Source organism: Pelophylax lessonae, assembly GCF_965119305.1.
Source record: "Pelophylax lessonae genome assembly, chromosome: 4".
NCBI lineage: Eukaryota > Metazoa > Chordata > Amphibia > Anura > Ranidae > Pelophylax > Pelophylax lessonae.
In genome coordinates, this window is record NC_138771.1 from 470,600,811 (window position 1) to 470,626,642 (window position 25,832).

The following is a 25,832-nucleotide window of genomic DNA, read 5'->3' on the forward strand; positions in this document are numbered from 1 at the left end:
GGGTAGACACACTTTAAATTAAAGCAGTTCACAATGACTTATTATATCTGTATTAAAGAAAACTATTTTACACTGTTTATCTTTTCTTAGAAGACGCTGCTGAAATGATACTGTCAGAGCCCCCCATTTCTACACCCTCTCCGGTCCCATTCTCACCGGCTGCATCTTCAACTTTAGCTGAAATCCCATCCGCAACTTCTCCCGGGAACCATTCTCCAGACAGTGGAGTCGCATTGGTGACGACAGGTATGCCAACATCTAAACTATCTTTTTTTGTATATGGCACCTACTTGGTCTTTTTTGTGCATAGTCTTGGCATAATTTGTAAACCTCATAAAACACAAGAACTACTAGCAATAAAGATATATGTAAAACTTTTCAAAATCTTTGCTTGCAGCTGTTTTAGTCTATAAGATGCTTAAAGCGTGTCACTTAAGTAAAAAAAAAAAAAAAAAAGAAGTGAGATTGTAGCAGGTATATAGTGTAGGCAGCTAAACCTTTAGCAGCTCTGATTCCCCTCTAATATAGCCGAATGCTGGACCATTCTGAACAGGCAAAGCTCTAGAACTTCAAGATAGTAGTGGAATGTGCCCACCCCTCCACATATTCTTGTTGGCCCATGAGACAACCAATTATACTGATGGGAAAATAGAATTTTGGGGGCAGGGCAGGAGAGAGCTGTAAGGTTCAACACAACCAATAAATGTTGGAGCCTTGTCTGTTCAAAGTTCCTGGCATTTGGGCATAGCAGTAAGCATTGCTCTTCATACCTGCTAGCAGCTCCATATGTTTTAAGTAACAGAGGTGTCTTTATCAAACTGAGATGAAATAATCCTGATGCTTGGAGCTCATCTCAAATCGGTTTATGTAAAGAAGATCATCATAGGAGAACAATTTCTCTGCTGATCATCCCAGCACACAAAAAAGCTGTCTTTCACAGTAACAGAAATGGCTAATTTATGCAGGTGCGATCTCAGATCTTAGGACGTCACTGGCCATCTCTGTGAAAATTCCCCCCTTCCAGCTTCTCCAGCCTAAAGATGGAGAATCACTGAGAGAGAAGAGAATCAGCTTGAGAATTGAGGAGGAAGGAGGAAGTTTATTGACTTCTTCCTCCTTCAGAGCCACCAAGACAACAGTGAAAATCACATCAGCCCATCCACTACTTCATTACACGCACCCAAAAACTGGTAGACCAGGTTAGGAATTTAGAATATATATCGTAAGATATGGTTTTAACTCTAACTTTTTTTTTCTTTATGATTTATTTCTATTTATTTTTAAATTTTATGAATGGTGTATAGATGCAAGGCAGATGCAGGTTCAGCCATTTCACTGGCAGAATTAATGATAAAAAAAAAGAACATATCTGATTATTGTTTAAATATTAAAACTTTTAATGTTGTATGGTTATGGGGTATTTGTTCATGGGGGGGCAAGCGATTGTAAAGTCTATTTTATTTTTTAATGACAAACATGTTATACTTACCTCCTCTGTACAGTTGGTTTTGCACACAGCGGCCCGGATCCTCCTCTTCTCGGGCCCCTCGTTCCTGCTCCTAGCCCCTCCCTCCTATTGAGTGCCCCCACAGCAAGCATCTTGCTATGGGGGCACCCGAGGTGCAGCTCCGTGTGTTTATTCAGACATGGAGCTGCCATTCCCCCCCGATTGGCTCACTGACTTTGAGTGAGCCAATGGTGCCGCGGGTGCATGTCAGCCAATCAGGAGAGAGAGTCTCAGAAAGGCTGAGGGACTCGTGGACATCGCTGGACAGAGAAGGGACACAGGTAAGTATTAGGGGTGCTGAGGGGGGGGGGGGCTGCTACACACAGAAGGCTTTTTATATTAATGCATAGAATGCTTAGAAACCTTCCTGACTTTACAACTCCTTTAATCTTTTTTTTTTTTTTTTAATTAATAGAAAGGGAATGTTGTTTTACTTTTACTTTTTCTTTCATGTTACTGTAATCTTGCAATGTCTTGTGAGGTTACAGTCGGCATTCTCAGTTCTTCTGAGTTCACTTTTTTTCTCTTGGTGTCAGGAAAACTTGTTAGAAGTGATTCATGCTGATAGAGGAATGGAGCAGCAGACAGAAATGGCACTTAGTGCTCTTGAGACAGGTACATACTATAAAGCAGGGGTCTCCAAACTTTTTAAACAAAGGGCCAGTGTACTGTCCTTCAGTCTTTAGTGGAGCCAGATTGTGGCCAGTGATGATAGAATATGTCCCAGGCCTAGCATCAGTGAGAATAAACATGGCCTCAAAGTTTGTGGTCAGTAGGAGAAGGAGTAGTGCTACATTATTGGTAGTGATCCAAGCGCTGGATAAAGGCTAGCAACCGCATCCAGCCCCCGAGACCGCAGTTTGGAGACACCTGTAATAGAGGGATATGCTTTGTTCATATTTCATGTCTGAGGTTTACAAACCCTTTAAGAGAAGCAATCTACATGGCTACATAAAACAGCACTCAGAGGAGAACTGTTTACCAGAAATCTTATCAGTGGTGATTTATCGCTTCCTAATAATCAGACACCAGATTTTCTTTAATATTGAAAGTTGGCTGTACTCCGATTTGGAATTGGTTGATGGGAAGCAAGTTTTATATCAGAGATTATTATTCCTCATTTAGTCCCCTTCATTTTAAACCATTTAGATTTTGATACATTTATGGAGTGAGCCTGTACCTTATTTTATAACCACTTAACTTCTGGAAGATTTACCCCCTTCATGACCAGGCCATTTTTTGGGATACAGCACTGCGTTATTTTAACTGACAATTGAGCAGCAGGGCGATGCTGTACCCAAATAATATTGACCTTTTTTGTCCCACAAATGGAGCTTTCTTTTGGTGGTATTTGGTTACCTCTGCTGTTTTTATTTTTGTGTTATTAAACAATAAAAGACCAACAATTTTGAAAAAATAAAAAAAAAATAAAAAAATTTCTACTTTCTGCAATAAAACATATACAATAAAAAAATGTAAAAAATCCAACTGCTTCATCAATTTAGGCCAATATGTATACGGTTACATATTTTTGGTAATAAAAAATCCCAGTGGGCGTATATTGATTGGTTTTCGCAAATGTTATGGCGTCTACAAATAATGGGATATATTTATGACATTTTAATGCATTTATTGTTTTACTAGTAATGGAGGCAATTAGCAACTTATAGTGGGACTGCGATATTGCAGCAGACAAATCTGACACTGACACTTTTGACACTTTTTTGGGAACCAGGGACACTAATACAGTGACCAGTGCTAAAAATATGCACTGTACTAATGACACTGGCTGGCATAGGGTTAACATCAGGGACGATCAAAGGGTTACCTGTGTGCCTAGCCAGTGCTTATGTACTGTGTGGGAGGTGCTTTTACTAGGGGAAGGCATTGATCCATGTTCCTGCTTTGCAGGAACATAGTATCAATGCCTTCCCTACTGACAGAATGGCGATTTGCCTTGTGTACATAAGCAGATCGACGTTCTGGCTCTCTGCCTAATAATCAGTGGGTGCTGGCAGACAGAGACTATGGTACCAGCAGATCAGCTCTTGCTGTGTAAAATCACAGCGGGAGCGGGTCACCGGCAGCGCACATGTGCACCCCAGACCTAGAAGTGCAGGATCACATACTAGGTCCTTGATCTTGCGCAGCAGAGCTGCCTTCCCGCCGTATGGTCAGCAAGCGGATAATTTTAAAAATAAAAGTTCTGCCTAAGTGTAGTAACCACAAGATAAGTAAAGACAAGAAACCATGAAGTAGCAAAGTCCCCACCCCCCCCCCAAAAAAAAACTATATAAATTGCTATATCCTGAAGATATAAACTCCTCCTTTAAATGTGTTTAGAAATACTGTTAACCACTGACCATGGACTGAATGCAGACATTACGTCATCATTTTATGGACTTTTATAGACATATACAGTATATATTGTATATTGTTGGTGAATATGAAGATTAGGTTATTATTGCACAGTAATAGGTATGTAAAGCTGGTCTTTTATTTTTTTTTTTAATCTGTAAAACCAAATAAAAATGTATATTACTGTGGTATATATTTGTAGTGTAACAGTTACGATACCGTAAAAAGTCCCAGTCCTTGTCAATAATACAGCAGCCACAAGAAGTCTGCTATTACATTTAAAAACTTTTAAAGCCTGTATTGTGTCCCTCTCCTTAGTAGCTTTACTTTTTTTACAAGACTTCATGGATAAGCACTGGCATCTACCATTACTCCAGTTAAAGTGCCCGTACTTGTCACCTGATACAAGAATGGCAGCTGGCAAGGCTTTGGCCTCAAAACAGAACCCAGTAGCAACGTGAAACTAAATCAGAGGGGTAAAAATGAAACTCTTCTGGCTAAAAAGGCATCATGCACACAGACGTTAAAAACATCACTGTTAGAGGCGCTTGACAGGTGTTTTTCTAGGCTTCTACATGTCCATCTATGTTAGCCTAAAGCCCCGTACACACGTACCGATGGTCGGCTTACAAATGTTCCTCTTTTCTCCCCGGGATGTCGGTGTCTGCTGAAAAGTGCAAAGACAGCACAAGGACAGCACAAGAATTTTGTCCGCCGACTGCAGAAGTGATGTCATGTAATGGTTAACTTTCCCTGTGTTTTCTATTTTCTGAGCATGCCCAGTCTTGCAAATCTGCGGTCTGTCGGCCGAATTGTGTACTGACAGGCGAACAATCGTCCGTTCTGGTGTCGGCATACAAATATTTTCATGTTTGCACGAAAGACTTTTGTCCGCGGATTGTGCGCAGACATCTGTCGGAGGCACCATACTAACACGCGTACAATCGGCAGATCCTTCGTCCACCGACGTTTGTATGCCGACGATCGGTACGTGTGTACGGGCCTTTAGTGTCCATGCACACATAGGTGTTTACAGGTGTGCAGAGGAAGGAGTGTTTACAGGCAGGGAAAAAAAACACTTCACTTTTGCATTTAGGAAAGGAACGTTTTGGTGGAAAAACCATTAGATGTGTCTAAATGCATGCAGTTAAGCGCATTTAGCGCTTGAGCCTTTATTTATTCCAATGGCCAGAATAAATTCATATTCTAGCCAATAGAATGGATAAACATCCAAACGCTTAATGTGCCTAAACGCGTCTAAATGCACCCAAACGCATTTTCAAAACGCCACTTTAGGTGTGTTTTTTTAAGCTAAGGGGAGGAACAAAATGTCCTGTGTCCATGAGGGCTAAAATTAATGGAAGGTATTTTGTGGTTTTTGCACGTAGGCAGGACTTTTTCTTTTAAAATGTAACCTGTGTACATCTATCTTTAAAAGTATTTGCATACAATTTGAATTCTTTATATCTTACCAGCTTACTTCTTCTAGTTTAATTCTCAAAAAAAAAAAAACATATATATATATATATGATGGGAATGTACAATGTATATGTAAAGCGCTGTGTAAATTGATGGCGCCATATAAGTATCTGAAATAAATAAAATATTATAGAACAAAATAAAAAGGAAATGCTATTGTATACAATTTGGTTTCGCTTTCTTTCCTTATTTTTATTATTTAGTTAAATCATAAGGGTTATATTTGGGAAATTATTATTAGATTTACTGTTTACTATGTGTATATAATCTGTAAGAGGCTAAAGAAATTCTGAATGGATAATGTTTGCTATAGTTTGCACTATACCTGATCTTTAAAATGTACAATGTCAACTCCCATTTACTAGGAGGAGGCTGCTTTTATTGTCCTGGAACTTTCCCTTGGGCAAAGGGCTTCTGCTTTAAATTCCAAGGAGGTCTTTATTGTCATGTGAACTGTTTATAGAGCAGCTTGATGTATGCTTCTCCAGTCAATGCCTGGCCTACAGCTTATGATGGGACATTGTTGACCGCATTACAAATGCGCACAGCTTGTATTTAACCCATCTATCTTGCTAAGTTCCAAAAGGGCCCCTACTTTACTGCCTCGGACTTCCACACCATTCTCACACTCTGCGCCCATTTGTTTAGACTGTGATGGGATTCTGTACTCCAGTTTACCCTTGCAGTGACGTTTAACTGCTCTGCTCCACTTGTTCACCAAGCAAACACATTAAATAGGCAGTGAATATTAAATGGCACATTTAACCCCAGAATCCCGGATTTAAATTTAGGAACATGCCAAGTGGTTTTGAATAAGGCTAGCCAAAGGGTCGCCACACACAACAACACAAAAGCCAGAGATAAAACAGATCTAAGCATCTTTGTGATGATCAGACTGGGCAGAGGTAAAGTGTATGTAAACCATACAATGAACTTCTCTTATTTGCTCATTGAGGTTTGTTAAATACACTGCTTAAAAAAAAATTAAAGGAACACTTTGAAAACACATCAGATCTCAATGGGGAAAAATATCATGCTGGATATCTATACTGATATGGACTGGGTAATGTGTTAGGAAAAAAAGGATGCCACATCGTTTGATGGAAATGAAAATGATCAACCTACAGAGGGCTGAGTTCAAAGACACCCTGAAAATCAAAGTGAAAAAAAAAAATGATGCAGCAGGCTAGTCCATTTTGCTGAAATTTAATTGCAGCAATTCAAAATGGTACTCAGTAGTTTGTATGGCCCCCACGTGCTTGTATGAATGCCTGACATCGCTGGGGCATGCTCCTAATGAGATGACAGCTGGTTTCCTACTGCGCATGTGTGAGCCTCGCTTTGCTTTGCGAATTGTCCCACAGTCTTTTGGGACCTGTGATGTGTCCCAGAAGGCTGCGGGGAGAAGGAGGGGAGGCTGCACTTCTGCATTGATCGCCGTGGAATCTGACCGGAAGTGGGAGTGAGTTACCTGTCAAAACCAGGTACCCACTACCCCCACCAAAAAGTGCCAAATGTGGCAGTGGAGGGGGGAGAATGTAAACAAGTGGAACTTCTCCTTTTGGGGGAAATTCCACTTTAATTGGATTTCACCTTACACTGGCCCTTCTGTTTGCATACCTGTGTATGTCCATTTACCCTCTTCAGCAGATATCAGTAAGCCACCCCCAGGTATGATTTGAATATTGGCAAATTAGGTCTAAATCTAAAACCGCTTAGTCTCTTGTTCTGTGTATGGCTGTATTAGATACTCCAACACAAGACCTGCCAGTCATAATTCCCCTCTCAGTTTCTGTCCACCTAGGGTTCTTGAATGTTCACGTCTACCTTGGCCTGTTCTGGTACCACCTGTTGCAGTCTCCAGTATATAACATAAAAGGTCCAACCCCTCATACATTAGGCATATAGACCCAGGAACTCCGTGCATAGATCCCACCAATAGTGTTTTTGAGAAAGGCAGTATAGAAAACTGTTCTCTGGTTTAACTCTCCAGCATCTACCAAAAGCTACTTGAAAGATCAAGTATTAAACTGATTAAACATATGTCATTGTGCCTACCCTTTCCCTTGTTATGCAAGGGGGACTTCAAGCCTGGTACACACTATGAGTGGGTTTAACGAAAAAACTGTCAGCTCAAGTCGGGCCGCTGTACTAACAATCCGACATTAGTACAGCAATCTCCCCCGCTGAGCTGTTGTGTTCTGACAGGGGGACATCCCCCCCCCCCTCACCAGAAGACTATGATCAGGGCTCTCAGCCATTGGCTGAGAGCACTGATCAGGATCCAGAGCGGCTGGCATACACACGGGCCGACCATTAGCCGGTTTTTATTGAACCTGCCGATGTCTCCAGGTATTTGGCCCATGTGTACCCCGTAGGCTGAGCGGAAAAAAACTGACAGCTCAGGTTGGGGCCTCTGTACTAAAAATTCAATGTTAGTACAGCGATCTCCCCTCCTGTCCTATTGCATTCTGACAGGGGGATGGCCCCCCGCCAGAACACTCCCGTCATTGGCTGAGAGGGCTGAATGAGAGCTGGTTGGCAAAACTTTTTCGGTCATGCCCCTTCGACAGAGGCTGGATGGACTGCCGGCTTCTGTCGGACCTGCTGCAGCACATACAGGCAGAATGCTGGCCGGTTTCTATTGAACTGGCCAATGCCGCCCAACATTCGGCCCGCGTGTGGGGATTGATACTTTCTGCCGTCTAAGCCAACCTTCTTTTTCCACCTCCTTTTCCAATAAGGAGGACCTAGTCAGATGTCACTAGCAGGCTGGGTGAAAGTCTGAAACCTGACAATACTGACACTAGCATGATGTGTGTTTAGACTTCCACCAGCCATAGCAGCTCTGCTACCCTAGGCCACAGTCTGTTTGGTATGCAGAAATTTGGCCCCGATTATATACTCTATATTGGGCATTGAAGGAATGCAGTTTTTATTGTCAGTAGCACACATGATCTGCAATCTTGAACAATAGATATTTAATGGGCATGTCAAATGGGCTGTTTTTCATGATTAACACCAATAAACATATAGAAATCTTTTTTAACACCCTGGAAGCTGTGTAAAAGTCAAGCAGGGGGCAAAGGCCTAGTAATTAGCATTGCCTGTGGTCTCCATGCATTTAATCTTTTCCCCAATACTGACTTACTATGACTTGTTCTGCTCATGTCAGAGCTTTCAGCTAAGAGAACAGTGAACAGCACATTAACATCCCAAAATACAATTTAAAATCTCCTGAGAGAAGCAGTCAGAATCACTTGGATCTCACTCCAGATATACAGTAATGAGACTGTAGGTAAAGGAGAGCCTAAGATACTTAGGAGAGAGACTGCTCAGGTGCATACAATCCAGTGATCAGAGGTCGGTTGCATGTCAGATCCGCAATGCTGGCAAATGTATCCACTAAAGATGAAAAGACTGCACTCTGACTTGAAATTGATGACAATTTATTTGTAAATCCATAAATCTATGACAGACAACAATTTCAGAGACAGGAGACAAATAGTTGACGCGTTTCACGAAATTACATTCGCTTAATCATAACTAGTAGTTATGATTAAGCAAATGTAAATTTATGAAACGCGTCAACTATTTGTCTCCTGTCTGTGATATTTCTGTCTGTCATGGATTTATGGATTTACAAATAAATTGTCATCAATTTCAAGTTTCATCTAAAGGAGAGCCTAGGCACCCTCACATACCAGGAAGTGCACTGCCAATTTTCAGGAGACATTCCAGACAAAAGGCTAATTTATTTAGAGTGCTGCTAAGGCACAACTAACATTTCTAGATGTTCCCTATAACATAGAAAATGTTCACTTTCTGAGTACAGGTCCATTTTAAGAAATGTGAAAAACCTATTCCAAAAATGAATTGACTTTACTATGGTGGTCCTTTGGCAATCTACATATCTATTGTCCCACTGAAGAGAAGGTTTGTTTGCCAGTGGGATATGCAGTCAGAGGATAAGGCAAAGACAGGTTTAATCCTTTGAAAACAGTAAGGAAAAGTCCTTTTAAAAGATTTCTGGTAGGAAATCTTAGGGAGCTCTAAAAAGCACACTTTGGTGATGATCTGTGAAACATGTAAATACTGATTTTCCATCTAGCAGACAAACTTGAAACAAATTCCTGCCCTTTCGAATGTCCTATTTACTCAGCGATTAAAGTCCAACCAATTTGTATGCCTACAAACAGCATGTTCCACTCCTTTCCCCCTGATCCCCCCCCCCCCCCGACAGTGGGCAGGGGATCTTCTCTCCACACTTGCTGTCACAATTTAACCTCTTAATGCCAGCCACATGCATATGTGCAGTTGCTTGGCAGGTGGGCCTAAACATCTCCCTACGCACTCCTAGCACAGTAGCCGGCGGGTACCTAAGGGTACCTCATCCCTTTGAAACCAAACACATATTAATTAAACAGGTTCTGTGGCTGATTAAGGTGGTCATTAAACTCACTTGGTGCCTTATCTGCATTCAATTAGCCTCAAAACCTGTGTAATTCATATGTGTTCGGGTTTAAAGGGATGAGGTAGCAACCTTGCTGGGACCTGAAAACTCCCAATGCATACTTGCAATTGGGAACTTTCCGATCATATGACTGCTGTGTCAGCCGATCACATGACCCGAATGCCTGCCTCTGCCTCCCAGCTTTTAGAACATGGCCATGTCATTCATTCACAGAGTTCTGTGAATGATTGAAATACATCCACAGTAGGCCTCAGTGGACGACAGCTCATAGTTCTTAATGAACTGCAAAGACACTGGTGAGCGCTCTCAAAATATATTGATTCTTCCTGCTGTTCAGTAACTTCCTGCCCACACAAGGTACGTTCAGACAGCTTACTGAGTGCCTATAGGATCCATGAATTGTACCCATGATCTGCTGATTGTGGGTGCAATGCCTTACAGGCTCCCCTTTTCAAAAATAATAAATGTACATTTTTTTACCTTCAAAAAAATATGTGCATTTAATATTTTTTGTAAAAGATGAACAGAGGTAGAAATAGTCATGTTCTCTAGCAATCCCATGAAATATGCCTCTGGCTTAAAAATGTCTTTCAATCTCCAAAAACTCCTACATTCACTGAATATTACATGCAGCCCTTTTGGTGTGGTTAGGGGCCACACTAAACCATGAGCTTTAACCACTTGTTATATAGGCCTGCTTAATTGTCCTGCTATAAGCGCTTGCATGTACAGCACAAGGTAGGCAAAATTTCTGTTAAATGGACAACTCTCCCGACCGTTACTCACCATCCTTGTAAAGTACCTGGTGCTTCTAATTATGGTGGTGCATGTGACCTCTTTCCTTACTTCCCAAAATGCAGTGCTTAGGCGCTCTAATGAGTATTATACTGAAGGTTTGTACTCATAATTCTAACAGAAGAATGAAGCAGAAGGGAACCCCAGGGAAGGTATCAGTATATGAGTTCTACTTTAAAGTAATTTGCCTTGAATTAATCTATACAAGACTTGTGATCAGTCAAAGACTAGGAATGACTTGAAAGCTAAACTGGGAATTTTCAAATGTACTAACATTTCTGGGGGCATTAGGAGATTTTGGGGAAATTTTGAAGGCACCTGTCGATGCGCTCTCCTGCCCAAAGTGCTCCACAGCAATCAAGGATGGTACGACATCTTTATTGGCCAGCCTGCAGACAGCATGGGAGGCTACAGCCATCAGAAAAGGTGAGTATGGACCTGTTCAGGGGGAAGGGGATCCAGCTGTGTTCAATGAAAGGGCTAAGATGGGGGGCTGGAAGAATTTTTTTACAAAGATGAATGTTTACTTCAAAGGCCCGTACACACGTAATGATCGTCGGCCGAAAAGCTTCGGCCGACGACCGATCTGCCGATTGTAGGCTTGTTAGTATGATGCCTCCGACAGCCGACAGCGCACATTCGGCCGAAAAGAATCTGTCATGCAAGCATTAAAATTTTTGTATGCCGACACCAGAGCGGTCGATTGTTCTCCAGTCAGTACAGATTTCGGCCGATAGACCGCAGATTTGCAAGACTGGGCATGCTCAGAAAAGAAAAAACACAGGGAAAGTTAACCATTACATGACATCACTTCTGCAGTCGGCTGTAGTCGGCGGACAAAATTCTTGTGCAGTCTTTTGCACTTTTCAACAGACACCGACAGCCCTGGACAAAAGACGGGCAATCGTTCGGCCGACGATCGGTACGTGTGTACGGGGCTTAAGGGTGCATTCACACCAGCAAGCCGTACTGAATGCACGGCCGCTGGAGTGTGCTGGAAGCAGCAGTGCTGATATTACCAGTGACATTTCATTCAGCTCCATTACCTGCAGCAGCATTTAGATGTGATAGTTTGCATCACAACATGCTCACTGAAAATAAGTACTGAATACATACTTATTTCAGGACACACACCACTGCAATGGAGTAAAGGCAACAAGACAAATTGACTTTACTTGGCTTGTGGACTTGCCCATTGCAGCCCAGTAAAAATGATATGAACCAGCCCTAAGCTGGATTTTGGTGCTTTTTAAGGGCTCATTGGGATTTAAATGCTCTCTAAGCCCTCGTTCACACTGAGGGAGGGTTTGAAATTGTGCGAGTTCAGATGAACTCGCACAATTTCAAACCCGCATTTCAGTCCGACTTCGGGGGCGATTTGAAAGACATCTGTGCAGGTTCATGCACTGATGTCTACTAAAAATTGCCCTGAAGTCACCAAAAGTAGTGCGGGAACTACTTTTGGAAATCAGTGCGGTGCAGCACGGCAAAGTTGGCATCGCACCGACTTGGACGGTGCCGTTGCCGGCAATAGGCTCCGATTTGACATGTCAAATCGCATGTCAAATTGGCCCGATGTAAACGGGGGCTCAGTCTTACAGGAGCTGATTTCAACTATCCTGGGCTATTTTTGTGTCAACAAATGGCCTCTCATTAGCCTCAATATTAAAATAATTTTCACAGGCCAAAAACATTTAGCAAAAAAAAAGTAAAGTAAAACAATTAAAGCCACAGTAAACAATTAAATATACGCAAACACTAAGCGCCGGTTCACATAGGAGCGACGCTACTTTCAGGGGCGACCTCCGAGATCGCGGTGCGAGCAGTGCGCCGCGACCTCGGAGCGGCCGCCACGGACTTCATAACATTGAAGTCTATGGCGGTCGCCTCCTGGTCGCCCCAAAGAAGCTTCGGACCCTTTTTCTAGGTCGGAGCGACTTGTGTCGCTCCTATTAGAACGGGTCCGCAGCTTTCCTATGGGAGGCGACCTGCGGCGACCAGGTCGCCTCACAGGTCGCCCTAGTGTGAACCGGGGCTAAATGAAAGAAACAAAACCACTCTAAGCACACTCTAAATTGGGATTTTTTACTTCTGTGATTGAATAAGTTTCTCTGGAATTGCTCTGCTCATCCCTAATGAGGACCAATTCTTGGTTGTAGCATGCATGAAAAAAGTTCCTTGTAGTTGGGACTCAATCCTCCAAATGACAGAGGTTCCCCTCTGTCTACAAATTCCCAGCTGCAATGAATATTTTAATTAAAAATATTTTTTTGTATTTTTGATTAATTCTATGCTTCTGTATCTTGAGTCTCATTTTCTCTCCAAAAAAAAAGTCTGTGCACGCAGGTAAACTTGGGTATTGTCCTGTGTTTTTAACTCTCTGTGATCTTTGGCAGCGCAATGGCCATTGTGATCTGCAACTTAGCTAACTGCGATTAGATAGTAACAACAATTGCTTTGGGAAGCTTTCATGCAAACCATTGCTACTGGCTGTTCTGGTTGGCTTGCAGTCTAGAAGTAGCAGTCTGTACTCACTAAAAATTCTGTAAAGCAATGCAAATGATTGCTCGTCTTGCATCTTTTGTTTGACTTGGTTCACATTTCTCCCTGGTTCATTTACATAAACAAATACTAATGAGCTAACAAACTGGGTGGTCCACACTACAAAATCTTTCCTGAAGGAAAATGCTGAGACAATAGATTTTCAATAGATACGGGTGTTACTCAATTGTAATCAAATACTGCAGATTGGAAAGTTAAACTTTACCCAAATTCATTATATTTGAATATGTGATGTTTTGTTTTAAAGCTGAACTCCTGGGAGATATAAAATTCATAAATTAATACAGCACAGTATTCAAAAGAAAACTTTTGAATACCGAGCTGTATTAATTTGTTTAAAAGAAAACATTGGTAAACTTTACTAAAAAAAAAAAAAAGAAAAACATACAGTACATACTCTCCTATATCTTGCAGTATCTCGCTGTCCCTTGCCGGCTCTAAGGCTTCATTCACACCTGAGCGTGTCATTTTCAGGCATTTTGTGCAGGTGTTTGGAGGCAGGCATTGACATCTTACTAAAAACGCTTGTAATCTGCCACAAAAGAAGCGCATGTACTTTTTGAGCTTCGGGCGACAAAAAGCGAATATGTGAACTGGGGCCATTGAGATAATTGGGATTTTGCTTGTTGGGCCTTTTGGAACTTCAGAGATGAGCGTTTTACAAGCTGAAAACGCTCAGGTGTGAACAGGGCCTAAAGGGCCATACACACTATAAGATTTTCTGAAGACTTTTTCCTTTAGACTTACCAAAACCATATAATATGAGGTCAAACCTAAACACTTTCAATTTGTATGGAATCTGGCAGGCCCTTGCACTACATAGAAAAAGGTAAATCTGAAGGAAATCTAACCACAAAAGTTGGATAGTGTGTATCCAGCTTTAGGCAGGCCATAGATGGTGCGATTTTCTATTCTGCAACCACGGTTTGCAGGAAAGAAAATTGCTTGATTCCCCTATCAACACTGGCTGTGTTGAATCCCTCCCGTGAAGCTACTGTGTTCTTCTGGGTGGGGGTGCAGGGAGTCGCCCCTGCCATGAGAACACAGTGATTATTGCTAGCCGCTATAGCATCTTGCAATAATCGCATGTAAAAATCCGACTTGCTGGTTGTACCCAAGTTGATTGATAGATCAGCCTGTCCTTAGATGGTTTAAATCTAGCCCGGTCCATGCTAAACCGCTCTATGGCTGGCTTAAGACCAAGAACTGAGCAATCTCATGACCGCTGATAGCTCAGTTCTTAAACTCCTCTGAGCGAAGAGCAGTGACTGTCAGTCACCTGCTGTCGACTCTTCCCCCCCCCCCCCAGCGCTCACTGGAGCGCCGGACTGGAATGGGGCGGGCATAGTTGACTCTGACTCTCAGACGCATGCTGAGAAATAAAGACAGCTGTCCAAAGGACCCAGCTGGGTGGATCCTGACAATGTGGTCGACATCCTTCTAGAGCCTGGAGAAGTTCTGCTACCTCAGTTAACAGCAAGCTTTAGCCCAATTTTGGTGGATTCTGGGTCACAAAGCATAAGTAGGAGCACTCCTGTGACCCACAGAAAAAGTTTGGCTAAAAAAAGCTTTGGCATTACTTCTCTTTTAATATATTGTTTTTTTCTTTTAGAAGCTCTGCCAGATTTGTATTGGCGTCTTTTTCCCTGCTGGGTAGATTCACCCCTCCATTTGTATGGATCACTATTGTCAAGGAAAGAGAAAGTGAAGGGAAATCCAAACTCTTAAAGTTGTCACCAGATCAGGAGGTGAGGAGTAGTCTTCCAATAAGGACACCTGTTCCAGTGACGACTGCCTAAGAAGGGATTTCTCCTCACTTTGAAGAGGTTTCCTCTGGATTCCTGTTTCATATCCAAGACAGGAAGTAAAGGGAAATCTTTGCAATAGGATGCAGACAGTCACAGAGTGGCACTATGAACCCTTGCCTGCACTATATTCAGGTCCTAAGTATGGCCACATATACCATGACCTGTGCTAGTAGTTGCACTGTGTGATAATGTGTGGAATAATATGAATCTTTGTATATGTATACTTGCATGAGCATGTTGTGTTAGGCAAATATACTCTTGCTACTGATATGTGAGAAACAATATATCTGTATTTATTCCCAAAAGAACGTTCAGTTTAAACTGGCTGAATGTATTCCAGGTACATCAAAACAAAAAGGGGTGCAAAGTCTTACTGTTTGTTTTCTTTAAAAATCAGCCACAGTCTGAATAGAAAATCCTGTCCCCTGCCAGCATGCTGCAGACTAGAACCCTTGCTTTCTTTGAGGAAGCAGTGGTCTCTGTGCAGAGGTATGACACATCCCTTGTGAGTCAGAAGTAAAGCTTTTCAATCAGTGGGGGCATGAGCTTTGCTGATTTTAGAGATATAGGTTTGACTTATTAGGGAGTGCGTAGGACATTGACAATTTCCACATAGAGAGCAAAGGGTCCCACTCTGCAGTATGCTGGCAGGGGTCAGGATTTTTTACAGGCTGTAGCTGCTTCAGAAAAACAATTAACTATTAGACCGGCCATAGACGCTGGATTTTACTTGTGATTTTCGCTAGAGGCTAGTATAGCCACTAGCAATTATCACGGTCTTGCCGCGCACCCCTCAGCCCCCCACCAGGAGAATACAATGTCTCAGCTGGAACGGATTCCAATGTCAGCACTGTCTAGTTGATGGGGGAATTCGCATCCTCTATGGACTATGTCTATGTTTTGATGCACCAATGTATTTGTGATGGTAACTGAACGTTCAAAGCAGCTTTAATTTAATTATTGTTACTCTTTCCCAGAATCTTAATTAACTCTTAAGTAATGGGACACTAAATAGATTTGCAAATTGCTTACATTAAAACTAGCCGTTTAACTTGGAGATGGATACCTTGAACTCTAGAAAACAAATTGGCTCGTTGGCTCATGAAACATCCATCCCTTTTTTGTAAAAATGACAGCGGTCCTTTAAGTTTTGATTCTGAAGATGAAACAAGTATTGCTGTGTAATGTGATTCCCGGCTTCATTTCTGTAGGTACAATGCAGTCATATACATGGTCTCTAACCTACACTGTCACCACAGCTGCTAATGGACCTCCTGAGAGCCCCCAGCAAGTCCCGTGTATGAGGAGCGCCCACATGTCCCCTTCTGTCACGCATCGAATACCTGTTTATCCGCATCGAGAAGAACCTGGGTAAGTAAAACTATTAAATCACCTCCAAAGGGTAATTTTCTCCAAAAATTGCATAGTTTTGGCTAACAATAGAGCCTGAATTGATTGATTCTTACTGTATGGATGGGGGGCATGCTGTGTTTTTTATGCATGAAAAAAAAGGTATGCATTTTTATGCATCCTCCTGGAAGCCTTTTCCATTTAACTTGTACAGGTTTCAGATGAGCCAAAATCTGGTGCAGCTGTGCATGGTAGCCAATCAGCTTCTAACTTCAGCTTGTTCAATTAAGCTTTTTTAAAAAAAGAAAAAAAAACCTGGAAGCCGATTGGTTTCTTTGCAGAGCTGCACCAGATTTTTCACTTTCCAGTTTTAGTAAATCAACCCCATGGTCTTGAATGCAGCTTGTACAAAAGAGTATCATAATGGAGGAGTGGCAAGTGCAATAATAACCTTTTATATATTTGAATGAAAACTTATGTAGTCAGTGCAGAACTTAATGACTCCAGATGTGTCACTTATTGCTGTTTTATTTCTTCAGGTATACAGGAAGCTATAACTATGGAACTTACAGCAATCAGAGTCATCATCCAATAGCATCGCAATATACATCATTACCCCACGAGGCTGGAATTACGGGACCACTTCATTATACAGCCTACCACAGAAGCACCTCCCAGGTTCGTAGTCATGCTTATTTACCAGTTGTACAATTATGATTTAGAGGTTCAGTCCACCCAAAACTAAAGCCGAGTACATACTAGTAGTTTTTTTTCGTTCAACCCAGCAGGGCTGAAAAAAAAAAAAAAAAACTGACACCTTAGGGGGAGCCCCCTTACTAACTATCCGACATTAGTACAGCAACCTCCACTGTTGTTCTATTGTGTTCTGACGGGGGGGGGGGCGGCCTCCCCTCCAGAACACTACAGTCAGCGCTCTCAGCCACTGATTGAGAGCGCTGATCGGCAGACTTTTTTCAGTCATGCCCAACTGTAGTACGCACGGGGGGAATGTCAGTAGGTTTCTATTGAACTGGCCGATGTCATCCGTGTGTACTAGGCTTTATTCTTCACATTCTGCTAAATAATCACCGAATTGTCTCTGGCGAAATGCTGGGATCCTGACTTCTCCCTTCCAACATCCAACAAATCTAGACTAAAGTTTGATTTTTTGTTGTAGAAAAGCTGGTAAAGGGTTAGGATATATTTTTTTTTTATTGCCATCTGTGTCCCTAATGGGGAGATCTCCCTGTAGTTCCTGTCAGGGATGCAAAGTTTCCCCATAAGGAAAATAAAATTGCAGTAAAGTGGGTAAGGGTTAAAAATTTAGTCAATTGTGATTTTGCCTAGGCTGAGATGACGTCATAAGTCTGCTACAGGCAGGGGGAAGCATTTGCTCAGTCTCCTCTGCCCTAGTGATCAGACTAAAAATCTGCATGTTGCAACAAATCACAGGGTTAGAGGCGGCATCAGGATTGATTTGCGACAGACATATATGAACACAGCCAAGCTCTGCCTGCACAGCTGTGTTATTCAATCACAGAATTCTGTTAAGTTTTGAACTACAAGCGGCAGAAGGACTTGTAGTTTTTAATGGAATACATGTGTTGTGATCACTGGTAGTCCATTGACACCTTCTCCAGCACAGAGGTACGAGCAGAGAGCTGGAGGGAGTCTGCAGGAGCCCGACATTGCGCTCATGATCCACTATGCTTTACAGGCTTCTGTGAAAAAAATAAAAATAAATGCAATTTTTTTTTACTGCAGAAATTTAATTTTTTTTTTTTTTTTCATAAAAGGTGAATCCAACCTCAAATGCTGGTCCACTTTATTGCGTAATAACAGGGACTGCTTAATTCAGTGGAATATTGGTATATTTCAAATTTAGAATATAATGATCTTGTAAAATAGAAAAAAATATGCACTTTGCCTTATTGGAAACTCCATTACAACTTTTTATTTGTTCTGTATTGTAAGTGCTTGGCACATAGTGACGTCCAAAAAGCAACATTCTTCAGAAATTGAACAGGGTAACAAGAATGAAAATATGTTGACGTACTCAATATTAGATAGGTATCTTAATTATTTAAAGCCTTCATTTAGAATGAAGCTTTACAGGAAAGACAGCCCTCAATACATATATTTCAAAACAAAATAGTAGGAGGAAGTGGGGGTATGGTTCAGTCTGTTACGCACAGAACAAACGTCTTTCCAGGAAAAGTCAACTCCCTATACACCCTCCTTATTCTCAAAAGAGGTGTATTTGGAAAGAACCAGATTCTCATAATCTCATACCAAACTACTTCAATATTCCCATTTTATATACTGTGTGTATGTATGTATATGCTGTGTGTGTGTGTGTGTGTGTGTGTGTGTGTGTGTGTGTGTGTGTGTGTATGTATGTATGTATGTATGTATGTATGTATGTATGTATGTATGTATGTATATGTATATATATATATATATATATATATATATATATATATACATACATACATACAGTGCCTTGCGAAAGTATTCGGCCCCCTTGAACTTTGCGACCTTTTGCCACATTTCAGGCTTTAAACATAAAGATATAAAACTGTATTTTTTGGTGAAGAATCAACAACAAGTGGGACGCAGACATGAAGTGGAACTAAATCTATTGGATATTTCAAACTTTGTTAAATAAAAAACTGAAAAATTGGGCATGTAAAATTATTCAGCCCCCTTAAGTTAATACTTTGTAGCGCCACCTTTTGCTGTGATTACAGCTGTAAGTCGCTTGGGGTATGTCTCTATCAGTTTTGCACATCGAGAGACTGAAATTTTTGCCCATTCCTCCTTGCAAAACAGCTTGAGCTCAGTGAGATTGGATGGAGAGCGTTTGTGAACAGCAGTTTTCAGTTCTTTCCATAGATTCTCGATTGGATTCAGGTCTGGACTTTGACTTGGCCATTCTAACACCTGGATATGTTTATTTGTGAACCATTCCATTGTAGATTTTGCTTTATGTTTTGGATCATTGTCTTGTTGGAAGACAAATCTCCGTCCCAGTCTCAGGTCTTTTGCAGACTCCATCAGGTTTTCTTCCAGAATGGTCCTGTATTTGGCTCCATCCATCTTCCCATCAATTTTAACCATCTTCCCTGTCCCTGCTGAAGAAAAGCAGACCCAAACCATGATGCTGCCACCACCGTGTTTGACAGTGGGGATGGTGTGCTCAGGGTGATGAGCTGTGTTGCTTTTACGCCAAAAATAACATTTTGCATTGTTGCCAAAAAGTTCGATATTGGTTTCATCTGACCAGAGCACCTTCTTCCACATGTTTGGTGTGTCTCCCAGGTGGCTTGTGTCAAACTTTAAACGACACTTTTTATGGATATCTTTAAGAAATGGCTTTCTTCTTGCCACTCTTTCATAAAGGCCAGATTTGTGCAGTATACGACTGATTGTTGTCCTATGGACAGAGTCTCCCACCTCAGCTGTAAATCTCTGCAGTTCATACAGAGTGATCATGGGCCTCTTGGCTGCATCTCTGATCAGTCTTCTCCTTATATGAGCTGAAAGTTTAGAGGGACGGCCAGGTCTTCGTAGATTTGCAGTGGTCTGATACTCCTTCCATTTCAATATTATCGCTTGCACAGTGCTCCTTGGGATGTTTAAAGCTTGGGAAATCTTTTTGTATCCAAATCCAGCTTTAAACTTCTCCACAACAGTATCTTGGACCTGCCTGGTGTGTTCCTTGTTCTTCATGATGCTCTCTGCGCTTTAAACGGACCTCTGAGACTATCACAGTGCAGGTGTATTTATACAGAGACTTGATTACACACAGATGGATTCTATTTATCATCATTAGTCATTTAGGTCAACATTGGATCATTCAGAGATCCTCACTGAACTTCTGGAATGAATTTGCTGCACTGAAAGTAAAGGGGCTGAATAATTTTGCACGCCCAAATTTTTCAGTTTTTTATTTGTTAACAAAGTTTGAAATATCCAATAAATTTCGTTCCACTTCATGATTGTGTCCCACTTGTTGATTCTTCACAAAAAATTACAGTTTTATATCTTTCTGTTTGAAGCCTGAAATGTGGCAAAAGGTCGCAAAGTTCAAGGGGGCCGAATACTTTCGCAAGGCACTGTATACACACACACACAGTATTTCACAAAAGTGAGTACACCCCTCACATTTTTGTAAATATTTTATTAAATCTTTTCATTTGACAACACTGAAGAAATTACACTTTGCTACAATGTAAAGTAGCTAGTGTACAGCTTGTAAAACAGTGTAAATTTGCTGTCCCCACAAAATTACTCAACACACAGCCAATAATGTCTAAACCACTGGCAACAAAAGTGAATACACCCCTAGGTGACAATGTTCAAATTGGGCCAAAAGTAGGGATGTAACGATATCAAAATCTCACGGTACGATACAATTTCTATATTGACCTCACGGTACGATATTTATTGCGATATTGTGGAAAAGCTCATGGTATTGTTAAATAGCTCATGATAGTGTTTGTGATGATAATAGCGAAAAAATACCGACATTTATTCTGCTTTTGCCAGTCAACAGGCAATTTATTGTTGTATTTATGGATCCATGACAACATAAAACACTGATCACATAGTGCTTTTAAAGTGCAAGTTGTAGTCAGGAACATCAATATTCTGTATAGTAATATTTGGTTGCATAACTGATTCTTCTGTGCAATGTTCAAGTTAAGAAGCAGCTAGAACAATTGTAAACAAACAATAGGCAATTCCCTTTAAGTGCAAACAAAGATCAAGTTAAGTCAGGTTTAAATGTGCAAGGCAAATAAAGGCAGCCTTTTAAAGCTGGTATTTAGTAACATAACTTAAACTTAAATAAAATAGTCAGTCAAAAAGCCTTTAAAAAAAACACTGACCTATCATTTAGCTTATGTTCACGTTTTTCATCAGAAAGATCAAAATATCTACATTGCAAGAAAAAAAAAAAAAAACAGTAAAAAAAATCCTTAAACTCTGGTCTATGTAGTGAACAATGATTTGTTCCGCGGGACTGTGTTTATTCCTCTTGCTTTTTGACGGACACCTGTCCTTTTAATATTGTAACCCAACCATGACGATATCAAGACACGACCACGACGATATTGAGACGACCACGACGATACGATATCGCGATATCTTCGATATCGTTACATCCCTAGCCAAAAGCGTCAATATTATGAGTAGCCACCATTATTTTCCAGCACTGCCTTAACCCTTTTGGACATGGAATTCACCAGAGCTTCACAGGATGCCACTGGAGTCCTCTTCCACTCCTCCATGACGATATCGCTGAGCTGGTGGATGTTAGAGGCCTTGCGCTCCTCCACCTTCCATTTGAGGATGCCCCATAAATGCTCAATAGGGTTTAGGTCTGGAGACATGCTTGGTCAATCCATCACCTTTACTCAGCTTCTTTAGCAAGGCTGTGGTCATCTTGTAGGTGTGTTTGGGGTTGCTATCATGTTGAAATACTGCCCTGCGACCCAGTCTCTGATAAGAGGGGATCGTGCTCTGCTTCAATATGTCACAGTACACGTTGGCATTCATGGTTCCCTCAATGGTGCCCCAGTGCCGGCAGCCCCAGATCATGACAATCCCACCACAATGCTTGACTGTAGGCAAGACACACTTGTCATTGTACTCCTCACCTGGTTGCCGCCACACACGCTTGACACTATCTGAACTAAATAAAATTATTTTGGTCTCCTAAGACCACAGGACATGGTTCCAGTAATCCATGTCTTTAGTCTGCTTGTATTCAGCAAACTGTTTGTGGGCTTTCTTGTGCATCATCTTCAGAAGAGGCTTTCTTCTGGGATGACAGCCATGTAGACCAGTTTGACGCAGTGTGCAGCGTATGGTCTGAGCACTGACAGGCTGACCCCCCACCCCTTCAACCTCGGCAGCAATGCTGGCAGCACTCATACGTGTATTTCCAAAAGACAACCTCTGAATAGGACACTGAGCACTTTTCTGAGTGGAACCTGTCTTGGCAATCTTCTAATAGCCTAGGCCATCTTTATGTAGAGCAACAATTCTTTTTTTCAGATCCACAGAGAGTACTTTACCATGAGGTGCCATGTTGAACTTCCAGTGACCAGTATGAGAGAGTGAGAGCGATAACACCAAATTTAACACACCTGCTCCCCATTCACACCTGAGACCTTGTAATATTAATGAGTCACATGACACTGGGGAGGGAAAATGACTAATTGGGCCCAATTTGGACCTTTTTTCTTAGGGGTGTACTCACTTTTGTTGCCATGTTTAGACATTACTTGCTGTGTGTTGAGTTATTTTGAGTGGGCAGCAAATTTACAAAAAATGTGAGGGTGTACTCACTTTTGTGAGATACTGTGTGTATATATATATATATATATATATATATATATATATATATATATATATATATATACACACACACACACACACACACACACACACACACACACACGTTTTTGCCTTTCAATTCTATTTTAAACTGATTGGGTTGTTATACAAGGTAAGGGTCCCTGTGTGCTGTATTATTTGGTTTTCACAAAAAAAAAAAAGGCAATTATTTGAAAATTGCTAAAAAAAATTAAAAGGCCTTTGCAAATAAGCCCAAAGACGCTTGTGTCTCTTATACCTGCCTGCAGTTCAACTTTAAAAATGGCAGTGATAGGGCCTTAAAAGATGACTGCATTTAGGCTACTTGCCTAGCCCCTAACCTAAAGCATCCCACACTCCCCTGCCCCAGATGTTAAGCTGTATTTCACAACCTGCTGCAATATTGACATCCCGCAACTGTAATTTTCTTACCAGAGCTGTGCAGTCAACCTTTTCTATGAGGCTGGCTCACAAGACTGGCTATGTTCACCAGAAGTATATGGTGATTAACTGTGCAGTCATGGCCAGTTGCAAGAAGATTTTGACTATGGGATGTCAACATACAGGGATGTAGGTATCTGGGATAGGACAAGGGGTTACTTTAAGTTTTAGGCAGGCATGAAAAGTGCACTTATCCCTTAAACTACCACCACTAAAGGGTTAAATCTCCTTGCCAGCCAAGAATTAGCTGATCCAGAAAGTGGTAATTTCCTGTTGGGAGTAGCAAAACAAATGTCGCCTTCATGCTCGACAAAGATCACTAGGAGCCTGGCTTGTAGGACCCTAGTCCCCTTCATAAAACCGGATGTTCAGTGTGAGAGGTGACTGTGGACGCACCACGCCAGCCCCTGTGCAGATGGCTAAGTTTGTACGTTTGTAACAAGGGCTGAATAGAAAGTTCACTGGAACGTGGTGAGGCGCATGCCAGTGGTGCGGTCTTAAAACATTGTCTTTCAATAGTCTCTTCACTGTAACGGGCAGGGGAAAAAAAATAATGAGTCATTTTTCAATTAGCTGACCCAAAATGACAAAACTTTCCATCTTCCCGTCATAATAGCATTTATTATGTGGCCGAAGTGTCTGTATCATTTTTAGATTTTGTTTTGTCCTTTAAACTGGTGACATTCACAGCTGTGACTGCGTAAGTGGAACATAGCTGGCTCTGTTTAATTCTGTATTATCCTCGTCTTCCTGCTTGTTTAAAAAGCAGATAACTAATCAGGCAACTCTGAAATCTTATACATTATGTAAAGATAGCAATATTTAACGGTTTAGTGCACCCAAGGGTGTTATTTCAGTTTAGTGTAGATTTTTGTGGGTTTAAATTGCCCCTGTGGCCTCATAGTTAGGCACAGAGATCTTTAACCATTATGATATATTCTTACTTTTTGGCTGTATTTCATTTAAATACTGTATTGAACTGTATTGTAATTTTACTGTCCCCCTCTACATTGTAAACTGTTGGCGCTATATAAATCCTGTATAATAATAATTTACATACACTATATTGTCAAAAGTGTTGGGACTTCTGCCTTTATACGCACATGAACTTTACTAGCAACCCAGTCTTAGTTCGTAAGGTTAAATATTGATTTAGCCCACCCTTTGCAGCTATAACAGTTTAAACTCTTCTGGGAAGGTTGTCCACAAGGTTTAGGAATGTGTCTATGGGAATATTTGACCATTCTTCCAGAAGTGCATTTGTGAGGTCAGGTACTGATGTTAGACGAGGCCTGGCTCACAGTCTCCGCTCTAATTCATCCCAAAGGTGTTCTATCGGGTTGAGGTCAGGACTGTGTGCAGGCTAGTCCTGCAACCAATCAGCTTCTATCTTCAGCTTCTTTAGTTAAAGAGTAACAAATGTCCCACTTTTAAAAACAGTGAGCACGCAGGCTCTTTATTGCAGAAGAAACATGCAATGTCACTTGTGCAAGAAAATAAACCTACATGCCTTGCTCTCAGTCTTCTTTGGACTGTACATTAAACTGCACAAGCGCAGCTCAGTTTACATTCTGGGATCGCGCCTGTGAGTTAATAACGATGGCCACAGCCTGGCGCCCGCATGTCATACTGTCGAAGGAGAGGTAAGTGTCGCAGGGTTTAGCGTCAGTTTAGGCTGTGAAAATGCAAGTGGGAAGCTGATCGCTTGCCATGCACAGCTGCTAGTTTTCATAAAATTCCCCTTACAGTGTTTTAGTAAAGTAAATATTTAGATATGGACTAAAGTCCTTGTATTTATGATTATATTCTTATTTATTTTTATTTTTTTGCAGTACCCATTTAACAGCCAGACGCGTATGGAGCCCTGTCTGATGAGCAGCACTCCCCGACTTCATCCAAGTCAAGTAGCACCACGCTGGCCAGATGTGGCATCAAGCAACAGCTGCTATTCCTCCCCTTCCATGCACTCTGGCAGATATGGGAGCTCTACCGACATGTACACGTCCTTGGCTACACGAAGGAACTCAGACTATGAACACATGCAGCATTTTCCCGGCTTTGCATACATAAATGGGGAGGCAAGCACAGGCTGGGCCAAGTGAAGCATGTGTTGGAGACTCTTCAGAACTTACAAGACTATTTCTAAAATTATAAGAACCTGGTTATAAAAAAGGGCATAGTTTAAAAAAAAAACGGACATGTACAGTAAATAAAAGTCCTTTTAGTGAATGAGAATTTATCGCTACTGTAGAGCACTATGTGGGGCCAAATGGTGCCTTTTCACATGTTAATTATTTCTGTTTATGTGGTCCCAGTTCCAGATAATAATTATGTCCCATTCTAGCTGTTAACAAAATAGTTGGAAGCATTGGAAAGAAGAATTGTACTTGCTGCCAAAAACAACCCATCAGTATCTCCATTTTATAGTTCTAAAGCAACATGAGGGAACTAAAGGAAGAATCTTATTGGTTCTGATGAGTAGCGGTAACCATTCCATTTTCAGACAATTTTGAGCATGAGGCCCCTCTGTACTTAGAGGTCATCAGATGTTTATTTTCATGTTTAAGCCTGCATTGGAAAATCTTAGTGATTTTTATGGTCAACACCTTTACTTTCCCCCTTTCTTGGCACCTTAATGTATTTAGGTAGTCCACTGCACTTGTGTTATAGTGCA

At 41.3% G+C, this 25,832-nt stretch overlaps 1 protein-coding gene across 4 annotated transcripts in view; it reads left to right on the plus strand.

Annotated features, from left to right (window-relative positions):
• RFX4 (regulatory factor X4) overlaps positions 1-25,608 on the plus strand; it is a 131,379-nt gene extending 105,771 nt beyond the window's left edge. For 2 of the 4 annotated variants that reach the window (XM_082256638.1, XM_082256641.1), the window contains 4 exons: positions 91-246; positions 16,195-16,354; positions 16,873-17,011; positions 24,991-25,607. In XM_082256638.1, coding sequence (XP_082112764.1) covers positions 91-246; positions 16,195-16,354; positions 16,873-17,011; positions 24,991-25,260 — 725 coding nt within the window. In that variant the 3' untranslated portion in view covers positions 25,261-25,607. Of the gene's footprint in view, positions 1-90; positions 247-16,194; positions 16,355-16,872; positions 17,012-24,990 lie in introns of all 4 variants that reach the window. The other 2 variants (XM_082256640.1, XM_082256639.1) reach the window with 2 other exon arrangements.
• Positions 25,609-25,832: the final 224 nt, after the last annotated feature.